The 12,828-nt window shown below is 37.7% G+C and overlaps 2 protein-coding genes across 5 annotated transcripts in view; one reads left to right on the forward strand and one right to left on the reverse strand.

Moving 5' to 3' along the window:
* The window catches only part of LOC128686900 (zinc finger and BTB domain-containing protein 14), a 407,181-nt gene that overhangs the window by 46,182 nt on the left and 348,171 nt on the right, over positions 1 to 12,828 (forward strand). The window lies entirely within an intron of this gene.
* The window catches only part of LOC128686899 (uncharacterized), a 48,752-nt gene that overhangs the window by 17,590 nt on the left and 18,334 nt on the right, over positions 1 to 12,828 (reverse strand). For 2 of the 4 annotated variants that reach the window (XM_053774123.2, XM_053774122.2), the window contains exon 2: positions 2,937 to 3,099. The exons of the other annotated variants lie outside the window; for them this stretch is intronic. In XM_053774123.2, coding sequence (XP_053630098.1) covers positions 2,937 to 2,940 — 4 coding nt within the window. In that variant the 5' untranslated portion in view covers positions 2,941 to 3,099. The remainder of the gene's footprint in view (positions 1 to 2,936; positions 3,100 to 12,828) is intronic. 4 annotated transcript variants of the gene reach the window in all.

Consider the following 12,828-nt stretch of genomic DNA (forward strand, 5'->3'; position numbering starts at 1 on the left):
TTCACACCCATATAAGAGCGTTGGTAAAACTACATATATATATATACATATATATATATACATATATATATATACAAATATATATACATATATATATATATATATATACATATATATACATATATATATATATATATATATATATGCAAAACAACCACTCTGAAAGAATAGAGAAATTCCAAGCGCTTTCGTGACTACTCACATTATCAAGGAACTATGAAAGTGAAGCATCCAAGGAAGCTATATAAGGGGTCGGCCAGCACCTCACTATCACTTATATAGCTTCCTTGGATGCTTCACTTTCATAGTTCCTTGATAATGTGAGTAGTCACGAAAGCGCTTGGAATTTCTCTATTCTTTCAGAGTGGTTGTTTTGCATATTTTGAAATCACCTGTTTACTGTGATCTTATTGCATATATATATATATATATATATATATATATATATATATATATATATATATATATATATATATATATATATATATATATATATATATATATATATCGTGCCGAATAGGCAGAACTTGCGATCTTGGCTTAAATAGCAACGCTCATCTTGCCATATAGGACAAGCGAAAATTTGTGTATGCAATAATTTCGCCAAAATCATTCTGAACCTAACGAAAAAAAATATATTTCACTGTGTTTGTTTAGTATTAAATTATTGTAAACAAATCTAAAATATATTTAGTTGGGTTAATGTAAAATAAATTATTCTTGTTATAATAAGGTTAGGTAAGTTTTCTAAGTTCCTTTTGCTGCAAAATTATAAATTTTTACATCAACATTATTGAAAAAATCTATCTTTAAATGTATGAGAGAAAATTTTAGAAAGAACTTAATTTTAAATGAGTTTTTGCTAATTGACCAGTTTTACATATTCGGCACTACACACACACACACACACACACACACACACACACACACACACACACATATATATATATATATATATATATATATATATATATATATATATATATATATATATATATATATATATATATTACCATCAAGTTATGAGTTGCTACTTGTTTAAGAGATATTCCTCTGTATAAAGATGTAAGGGAAATTAATAGTTATAATCGTAACTATGATTTTTAAAAACGTGGACCGGTAAGCCAGGAGAAGACCTCGGTCAGACGACCAAAAGCTCCAGCTATGGGTCATCACGTGACTGACCCGCGTCAGGAAACACTTGTCCTGTTTCCTGACAAACATTATACCTTTCTATAAAGATGTAAAACGGGATCTTAAACTGGTCATCTACATGATTAAGACCAGTTTCAGGAGACACTTATCCTGCTTCCTGACAAATATTATCAAGACACAAAGATGTATTCAACAAGTACTATGCACCGAGATATATACCTGGGTGTATATTCGCTGAGAGGTTATATTAATCTTTCTTGAATGATTAAGGCTTTCATGAGTGGTGGTGAATGTTACCTGGATCCTTGACAATCCTCGTGTGGTCGAAAGACATTAATTAAACATCATTAACCAACGAGAATATATAACAGATGCATCTCCGAGTTTATAATAGATGCATCTCAGTTTAATTTAGTAATTAATGCTTGAATGGTGAGTAGGTGGCTTGAAACCTTAATTCTTGTGATGACGAGTAGGTGACTTGAAACCTTAATTTTTCAATGATAACGAGTGGGTGACTTGAAACCTTAATTTTTCAATGATAACGAGTGGGTGACTTGAAACCTTAATTTTTCAATGATAACGAGTGGATGACTTGAAACCTTAATTCTTCAATGATGACGAGTGGGTGACTTGAAACCTTAATTTTTCAATGATAACGAGTAGGTGACTTGAAACCTTAATTTTTCAATGATAACGAGTGGGTGACTTGAAACCTTAATTTTTCAATGATAACGAGTGGGTGACTTGAAACCTTAATTTTTCAATGATAACGAGTAGGTGACTTGAAACCTTAATTTTTAAATGATAACGAGTGGGTGACTTGAAACCTTAATGACCCTTCGAATAGTTGACTGTCTTTAATTTTAAGCCCAATTAACGAACCAACAAGATTATGTACACTAAGAGTTAACTTCCATCTTTATTTTAGGGTTTAAAATATTCTTGACTGGTGGGAAACAGGTTAACAAGGGCCTTAATGACACTCATGTATTCGATAAGCACCAGACCCAATTAACCAACCAACCATTGTTACATGAACTGTATATATTCAACCGAGTGTGTTTCCCCTTGATATATATATATATATATATATATATATATATATATATATATATATATATATATATATATATATATATATATATATATATATATATATATATATAGCGCTAGTGCATACACACACGCCATTACATAAAGAATATACGCAGCTTACTTGAAACCCTATTTAGGGATTAAACTATTCACGACTGATGTTTAGATAAAATGCAGCCCTAATTAGTAATTTTGCTAATTTTCTTCAATTATTAACTCGGATATTGAATAAAATTCTATATTTGAAAGCTAAATCCCCAGGTGGTTGCTTTCTTAATGACTTCTACAGTACTAGAAATCAAATTTTAACTCATCTGGGGAATTACACGATAAATAATGTAACTGAATTGTAAAGTCTGCCTTATTTTCATAAAGTAATTAGTGTACTTGCATAACTATATATCATTCAAATTATGCCACAGTATTCGTGTTAAAATGTTAAAATTTTCATGTTATATACCATAAGAGGTTAGGGTAGGGCAGGTTAGGTTAGGTTAGGTTAGGTTAAGTAAGGTTATGTTAAGTAAGGTTAAGTTAAGTTAGGTTAGGTTAGGTTGAGTAAGGTAAGGTTAGGTTAAGTTTGTCAGGAAACAGGACAAGTGTTTCCTGACGCGGGTCTTAGTCACATAATGACCCACAGCTGGAGCTTTTGATCATCTGACCGAGGCCTTCAGCTGGCTTACCCATCCAAACATGGAGAATTCTGCTCTGAAGTGTAAGAAGAGAGCTGAGGAGGCGGAGGTTTAAAGCCAAGGTCCCACTGATAAGTCCCACTGGCACTACTGACAGCCTCACTGACAGACTCTTCCTTGTAACCTTCCTCGTGTGTCTGCATGCAGTCAGCTACTGCAAGAAGCAGCACTCAGCAGATGTAGTGGGAAAAATATGAACATTAATGGGCGGATGTGAATGTTGACGGTAGTGAGAGGAGTATAAGAACGGAGTATTATTATTATTATTATTATTATTATTGGTGTTGTTATAGAAGAGAATCAATGAACTAGTACCAGGACAGTCAGCACACTGCTCCAGCTCCAGCAACAAGCAGACTATTACTAATGAAAACTAGTCAGCACACTGGTCCAGCTCAAGCAACAAGCAAACTATTACTAATGAAAACTAGTCAGCACACTGGTCCAGGTCTAGCACCAGGAAAACTATTACTAATGAAAACTAGTCAGCACACTGGTCCAGGTCTAGCACCAGGGAAACTATTACTAATGAAAACTAGTCAGCACACTGGTCCAGGTCTAGCACCAGGGAAACTATTACTAATGAAAACTAGTCAGCACACTGGTCCAGGTCTAGCACCAGGGAAACTATTACTAATGAAAACTAGTCAGCACACTGGTCCAGGTCTAGCACCAGGGAAACTATTACTAATGAAAACTAGTCAGCACACTGGTCCAGGTCTAGCACCAGGGAAACTATTACTAATGAAAACTAGTCAGCACACTGGTCCAGGTCTAGCACCAGGGAAACTATTACTAATGAAAACTAGTCAGCACACTGGTCCAGGTCTAGCACCAGGGAAACTATTACTAATGAAAACTAGTCAGCACACTGGTCCAGGTATAGCACCAGGGAAACTATTACTAATGAAAACTAGTCAGCACACTGGTCCAGGTCTAGCACCAGGGAAACTATTACTAATGAAAACTAGTCAGCACACTGGTCCAGGTATAGCACCAGGGAAACTATTACTAATGAAAACTAGTCAGCACACTGGTCCAGGTTCAGCTGCAGGGGAAACTCTTATTAATGAAAACGTCATCACACTGAACCAGTTCCAGCACCAGGGGAAACTGTTCATTAACTTCAACTGACCACCACCATGGAATCTCTGGCAACATCACTAATCGCTTAGTGAAAGTTCAGTACAAAAAATAAATATATAACCCAGATGGTGAAGATAAAGGATGACTACACGGAATTGAGCCGTTACCCAGGGCTTCTCATAACCTTTAAAACATGCAGACGTATCTTAAGATAGGCTTCGTGCTTATATCTGACTAGGATGTATACTAGAATCTTAGTAGAAATTAGTGAAACCGTCATTAATCCAGGCGACTGGGACCACAGTTCTCTGGCTCTCCTTGCTCGACTTGTTTTAGAAAATTGGAGTCATACCTTCTCGGCGGCTCAAATATAATTAGGCTTTCACCCATAACTCTCAAAAAACTTTTCCAATCATGAGCCCATTGTGCAAATCTACAAGTGGTGGTACAAGTGAATAGCAATGACAGTCGTATGAAGATACACATAGTCGAAATAGTTTTATATACCGACTAATATATACCTTAAATTCTGTTTTAAGCCTCGCGATAGGTTATGTAAATTCTGCAACATTTAAGTGGATTATGCAATGTTGACTGTTATAGTTTGAGCCAATGGTAAAAGCGCTCTTTGTTTAGTAACCGTGAAGAAAAGCAAGCCAAATTAATCTAGATTAAGAATTAGGCCAAAAAAAAATATTTACTAAGCAAAAAAAAAAAAAAAATATTTGCTCCACGAAGCAAAAATATAAATGTTTCCAATGTACATCCAACAGTTGAAGAATTTACATAATAAAATGCACATGAACCTCATTCCGGCTAAGCGCTAAAATGCGATAGGTAAAACGTGTATATTTTTTACGTACAAGTATTTTCTGTCTAACACACACACTCTCTCCATAATTACCCTGGCCGTTCATCACTGCAGGACGATAGTTCGGGCTTCACTCCCTAACTTTCCACTACTTAAACTTATGACTTCCCAACGCCAGGTAATTGGAATATAGAGAACGGTTAATGAAATTGTTATGCTGGTACCAAAAACATTAGCTTTGAATATTATTATTATTGATATTCACGGAGGGGAGAATATCTTTTGATTCGCTCGTGTGTTTTTCCCCTCGCTCCTAGTAAACTTTAAAAAAAAAAAATCATTATTACAAGCATACCTTGCTAAAATACTATAAGGTAGTTTTTTGTATTTTATTTGTGTGACCTAATTCATGTCTGCATAACTCATTACGATTGTAACCACATATAAACATGCAAATAATCCTTATAGATTTTACAAGCATTTCATACAGGAGATATACCCTGAAGGATGCATTTCCCTTAGCATATATATGCCTAGAGTTTAATTCCTATTTTAGCAATTAAAGTATTCTTGTCTGGTGTTGGACAGGTTATGTACAGCCTTAATGAGCCTATTGTGGTAGATAGGATTTAAACCAGATTAAAAGTAAATTTACAGATGTCTTTAGTTTAAGCAAAAATATTCTTTTTACAAATACCAAAGACTGTAGAAGCGTAAGGAAAATAAAATCCCGACGTTTATCTTTTAGTCAGTGACTTTACCCAGGGTCTTTAAGGTGTTACACTAAGTTAATGATGCTTGCTTGATATAAAGACGAAGTCGTCTTTAATTTTTAGAGATGGACGGGTAAACCTGTGGCCGAATTGATGGCTGACGTACACTTGGCCGACAGACATTTCACCGACGGACATTTGGCCGAATGGACATTTCACCGACGGACATTTGGCCGAACGGACATTTCACCGAATATCGGATATCTGGGTTAGGTTAGGATAGGATAGGTTAGGGTAGGTTAGGGTAAGTTAGGTTAGGATAGGTTAGGTTATCCGATATTCGGTGAAATGTTCGTTCGGTCAAATGTCCGTGGGAAATGTCCGTTCGACCAAATGTCCATCGGTGAAATATCTGTCGGCCAAATGTCCGTCGGCCATCTGTCCGGGAGCCGGGTAAACCAGCGGTAGACCTCGGTCATATGACCAGAAGCTCCAGTGTCGGGTCACTATATGATAATACCAGTGTCAGGAGGCATTTGTCCTGTTTCCTGATGAATCTTACCTAACCTAACCTAGGAAAGTGAGCGGGATAATGATAGACAACTTTTGGATAGGAAGATCGATGGATGGAGAGAGAAGACGGTGATAATTCACGTACTCTTGGATCAGGACTGTATAGTCCTTGTGGCTTAGCGCTTCTTTTTGATTATAATAATAATTATTGGATCAGGAAATTATCAGAATTTTTACTGGGTAGGAAAATACTATGGAAACAGCTAGTCAAACAAAACATAACAACAACACAGCTATTATAAAACAAAAGACAAGGTCAGTAAGCAGATGTAAATAAAGAACTTGGATATGCATGCATCATTCTGAGTCGAGATCAGCGCCTGAAAGAGAAGGATCAACATAGAGGGTTCATTAGACAAAAGGATGCAAATGTGAGGGGGAGACACAGAAGGGAGAGGAACACAGAGGGGAGTAACCAGCCAACCACAGAACACTCTCCAGCAGAAAGAACAGGAATCCTCCCCAATCCCCCTTCGTCCTCCAACACTGAACCTCACCCTAGCAGATTAAACAACTGTCACTCCTCTCCTCACCCTGCCTCTGTTGATCCCTTCCCCTGCCATAGTTCACTTTTCTCACTATCCCTACCCCACCCAGCCTACCCTGTCCCCCTCACACATTTTTTAACTATTCTCTCAAATATTTATCATACCATCCAATCCCTCCTCCTCTCTTCCTTACTCCATCTCTACTTCCCACATTTCTAGATCCCCGCCACCATGACCCCCCCCCCTCTCCAACCATCTGCAGTACCTTCCACAACTGACCCCAGTACCCAGCCTTCCAGACATGGCCACTAAATAACTACTATCCTGCTTCCCTCGTCCATTCCTCCTATCTTTATTACCAACTCTTCTTTTCCTCACATTCTTGATAGCCACCTCGATCCAGTTAAGGTTAATAAGTAGTAAGTTTTTATTTAGGGCTGTGTACGTAAAATACCAATATTTCTTACAATGGTCCTGAGAGCACACACATGCTATGGGGGCATATAAAGTACATTATATAGATTTAACTTAGGAAAAAAAACAATAAAAGCCAAACAGTGTGGGTGATTTCTAGTAGATGTGGGTGTCTGACCCTTCTCTTTCCACAAGAATCATTACTATGAGACTGTCCTCTGTTCACCTGCTTGCAGGTGCTCCTGTTCCTCTCTGTGTAAACTGCAGTGTGATACCGAATGCCCAATAGCTTGTCTTTTTTTTAGATTTTTAATTACCAGGGTACCTGCTGGTACATCGGATATATTTTGGAAGATCTGTATGATATTACCAATATCATATTGTTTTTAATTGATGCGGGAGTGTTATTTGGTGTGGTTTTTATTCTGGTTTTTTTTCAGCAACTTTGTGTGTATATGTGCATGCCCGTGTAGAAACCTTTATTTCATAAAATGCTAATGAATTTTTCGGCATTAATGCCCAATAAGTTTTAAAATTTCCTTTCGTAAGAGAAGAAACCTTCTCACTCCTTACTCTATAATAGAGCCAGAGCGTGAGACAACGAACTAGAATATAACTGGAGAACAGTAATAGACGAGTGAGAATTTGGCACATTGATGCATATGAAATCCTGAATAAGAGCAGCGAAATAAAAGAAGAGGAACCAAATATAGCACTCTCAAAAATAAAACCTATAAAGAGAATATCACTCACAATATTCCCAGTCAAGTACCAAGTACTGAGGGAGAAATGAGGAAACCAAACCGACAAATGAGTAGAATTGATAGTAGGAAGCCAGTAGAGAATTTTAACCGATTAACTCCGAAGGATAGGATGTGGTGAAGCCAACAACCACACAATGACTATCACAACCGGAAGATGCAAGGTAGCAGAGGCAGCAATATACAGTCCTTCACCTGACAGCAGAAGACAAGGATGTGTACATCATGAGCTACAGGGGCGTGGTAACCACGACAGCGGAAGTGACAAGGATAGCACACAACCATAACAAACCTACTGATCATGAGACATAATACCACGAAGAAGTAAACTGCAACAACCGGGAACCGCATTTACAATAATGTAATATTTTTTATTAAAGTCAAATTAATAAAAAAAAAACAGAAGGAAAACTAAGGAGTAATAAACAGGAACAATGTTGTCAATATTACATTTGAAGTATTAATTTATTAAAACTTTCACAGTATAAAGCATCTTTTTCAAGTATTTCACTAATTTATTGCTGAAAAATAAAATACAGAAAATTACATGTAATAAAGTTAATAACTTTTTCGTTTGGTTACATATTCTTAAATTTATAAGGATATTTAGCATTATATATTAAACGGTATAAAAAAAAGTTTATTCCTTAATTAAGGTCAGGTGAGACTAAGCAAGAAAATACACACACATACTGAGTATATGTGAGCACCTACAATAAAGATTATAATCTTAACCATGATTTTTAAAGAGATGAAGGGGTAAGCCAGTGGAAGGCCTCAGTCAGATAACCAAAAGCTCCAGCTGTTTCCTGATGAACATACCTACCTACTAAGCAGGAACTGTCGATTACTTCCAAGATTTTTTTCTACATCATGAATTAGCAGCCATACCAAAGAGTAAACAAATTATTGTTAAATAATGGAACAAAAATAAGTTAAAATCTTCTGAAAATTTGATGCAGGAATGAGAAAGATGCGAAGTAAAGACAAGACTAATGAATAATTTCATACGAAGTGAGAATCATATACAAACAGTCCGCATTTAGGAGACTTGTGACGACGTTTCGGTCCTACCTGGACCATTAGTCACTATATGACTAGTTAGTGGTTCAAGCCACTATATAACTAGTTAATGATCCAAGTCGGAGAGTAACGTCGTCACAAGTTTGTCTCCTGTGTGCAGGTTACTTGTGTATTGTTCCAGTCACGGTATTGTGCCTTTTTATTCTTTCTAAATAAGTCATTGTGGTTAGATGAAGTAACGTTGTTACCACTAGTGATGTATCCACCACACATTGTGAACTGTTTCTTTCTTTCACCAAGTCCACTTACATCATATGATTTAAAAAAATATTAGGAGCGGCTCAGTGTTAATAGCAAATTATTATCTGACTTGAATTCATATAATACGTTCTTGTGTGAATGAGGTTGTGACAGAACATGGATGATACATGACAAGTACATTTACGTGTATTTTTTTCACTCGGAAGACGTATTAACGTGTTTAATCAACGATCTATTGTTATATCATGTTGTTTTCCATTACTCGACTGAATGATACATACACTATGAAGTGTATGTCTCCCATTGGACATGTACTGAGAATTTACTTTAATCTCAGTTTAATGGATTAAAGTAATCTTGACTGGTGGTGAACAGGTGACATGTAGCCTTAATGACCGTAGAGGTGATAGTCTATAAAACCCATCAACCAGCCAACCCTACCAAAACATGCGTAAACATGCATATAGATGAATTATTTGACAAGGATCTACTGAGTAGTACTTGCTATTTTTTCGGTATATATGCATTTCTCTTGTGTTGAATTCATATACAGCAAACTGCGGGACAGAAATCACACAAGTGCAAGATTCAACTATTTTTTAAAATATATTCAGTACTTGATACAAGCAGGCATTATTATCATTAATTTCTAATTTTTTCAGACATTACATCTTAAGACCAATAAAAAAAAAGACGTTACACACACACACACACACACACACACACACACACACACACACACACACACACAATAAGTGATATACATTTCTTATTTTCTAGAATAAAGCCTTATGTATATTCAGACTTTTTTGTGTGTTTTATAAAGTATATGTACTTTATATAATAAAAAAAGAGTATAATCATAACCATAATCTTTAAAAGGGTTGACTAGTAGGCCAATGGAAGGCCTCGATCAGATGACTAAAAGCTCCAGTGGCGGGTCATCATATGACTAAGACCCGCGTCAGGAAACACTTGTCCTGTTTCCTGACAAATCTTACCTAATCTAACCTACCCTTACTTTATATACAAAAATCACTATAATCAAGCACACGTTATCATAAACTGGACAAAATATTTGATCATAAGAACATGTAAATGATAGAAAGTGTCTGCAAACTTGTTTACATTACCACCAGGTAAATTGTGGAAAGTTTATCTGTTTTCTGCAAGCTTGTGTTGGGAGAAAAAGAGAGAGAGATGGAGATACGGAGGAGGGGGAGAGATGGTTGAAGAAAAACAGGGTACAGGTTGAGAGAGACAGCGAGATGGAAAGTGAGAGGTTAGAGAGGGGTAGAGTTTGAGAGAGAGAGAGAGAGAGAAGAGAAGAGGTATGTATTGGTGCAAGTTTCCCTTATTCATCACTAGGGCCGTTGACTGTCATGGGTGAAACTTCAGTGAACCCTCGTCTGGCAACACTGGCGAAAGTAGCTCCACTTGCTGTCGCATTTTTCCAAACAGAACAACTGTGTCTGTAATTATTAAGTCCTGTACTCTGTGATCCCAAGATATCACTGAGCCTCTCCTGATTCCATAGTTCTGAAGTTTTCTTTTTTCTTTTTAAAGACGTTGTGTGATCAGACCTTTTGGCACCTGATAAATTACAAGAGGCCATTATGGAGGATACAATCCTGCTTTTTTGTACTAATTTCTTTAATAAGCAAGCCTCTCTTATTTACGCTTCTCTTATTTATAAGTGAACGTTTCAGCAAAGGCAATAAATCCCTTTGTAGAGCGGTGGTGAGGTTCAACATAACAGGATTAGGAAAAAGATAGTAGCATTCAGTACTTTAATAATGGTAATTGATGATGGGTGAAAGACTTTCTTCTGATTATTAACCTCAGAGGGTTATTAACCCAAGGAAGTGATGCAGTGTGGCGTACTTCCGTAGGGGATCTTAAATCCTCTTCCACAGGATGTTATCAACAACAGGCAGCAGGATATATACACCGAGAGGTGTATTTCACTTAACAACCCTCGTGTAGCCGATACGCTTTAAACCCCATTAACCAACCTAACCCCGCCAGGAATTGAACCTCGGGTAGCTCACGCGCCCTTTTTTTAACACTTCGAATTTACAGATTAAGAGTTGTTATCCTACCCCATCTCCTGTCACAGCCTGGCCCTACAAGTTATGCAGTATCAATTCTCCTCTCAAATTCTATAATGACTTCCTAACAAATGATTTGCAACAAATTTTTCGATTTAGGTTATTTGGGTTAGGTTAGGATAGTGTTTAATTAGGTTAGGCGTTCTTCTGTCAATAAAAAAATAACCAATTATAACACAAGTTAATAAATGAAATATAGGATAAAGGCGATAATGTTTTGACGGACGAACCAAAAACGGGGACTCACCGTCAACAACAGATAATCACCGTTAAACAGTCACCCATTTGACTGTCTTGGCAACAGTGAAATTCTGTGTTATTAAGAGTATGATTTTAAAGTACATTATCACTCCCTCCCCCATGAAGCCAGACACAACAATCGGCTAGCACCAAGGTACCTATTAACTGCTAGGTAGGTGCAACAGGTGTTAGGAAACATGTCCAACGACTCTATCTGCCCAAATATCAAACCAGGGGTCTTAGATTGTGAGCTGAAGGCGATACCGTTGATCAACAAGCAGCTCCTTAATCACACTTGCTGTGACAGGTTCAAGGAAAAAACTTTTGTTCTTTTTTTCTTTCATGTAGTAAAAAAGGGTGTTTTTAGTTTCACTGGGAAACTTAAAAATAGGGTTTGCACAACGGTACGAAAGCCGATTTGGTGGTCAGGTTAAGCACGTTTGGGTCTTTCCAGTAAATGGGTGGGTGATCGCAGGGACACAGCTTCGTTCTTGCCTACTGAGAAACTCTCAGAATTACAAGTGATAAAGTAATCCACGTGTGTGTACTCACCTATTTGTGGTTGCAGGAGTCGATTCATAGCTTCAGGCCCCGCCTCTTCGCTGATCGCTACTAGGCCCACTCTTTCCCTGCTCCAAGAGCCTTATCGTACCTCTTCAGAAAGCTATGTACGGAGCCTGCCTTCACTACTTCATTCTCCAGATTATTCCGCTTCCTGACAATTCTTAGGTTAAAGAGGTACTTCCTAACATCCCTGTGGTTCATCTGAATTTTTAACTTCCAGTTGTGTCCCCTTGTTCCTGTGTTCCGTGTGTGTACTCACCTAGTTGTACTCACCTAGTTGAGGTTGCAAGGGTCGAGTCCAAGCTCCTGGCCCCGCCTCTTCACTGGTCGGTACTAGGTCACTCTCCCTGAACCATGAGCTTTATCGTACCTCTGCTTAAAGCTATGTATGGAACCTGCCTCCACTACATCGCATCCCAAACTATTCCACTTCCTGACTACTCTGTGGCTGAAGAAATACTTCCTAACGTGTGTGTGTGTGTGTGTGTGTGTGTGTGTGTGTGTGTGTGTGTGTGTGTGTGTGTGTGTGTGTGTGTGTGTGTGTGTGTGCGTGCGTGTGCGTGCGTGTGCGTGCGTGTGTGTGGCGTGTGTGTGGCGTGTGTGTGTGTGTGTGTGTGTGTGTGTGTGTGTGTGTGCGTGTGCGTGCGTGTGCGTGCGTGTGCGTGCGTGTGCGTGCGTGTGTGTGGCGTGTGTGTGGCGTGTGTGTGTGTGTGTGTGTGTGTATTCCGATCATCTCTGATGTGTTATTGGTTCCAGGGGTCATCGCCCCCGCAATGCAAGAAACAGTACTAAGCTACATGATATGATTATTGAGTCATATTGCATGAATTATTGTGAC

The sequence above is a fragment of the Cherax quadricarinatus genome, chromosome 7, assembly GCF_038502225.1.
Source record: "Cherax quadricarinatus isolate ZL_2023a chromosome 7, ASM3850222v1, whole genome shotgun sequence".
NCBI lineage: Eukaryota > Metazoa > Arthropoda > Malacostraca > Decapoda > Parastacidae > Cherax > Cherax quadricarinatus.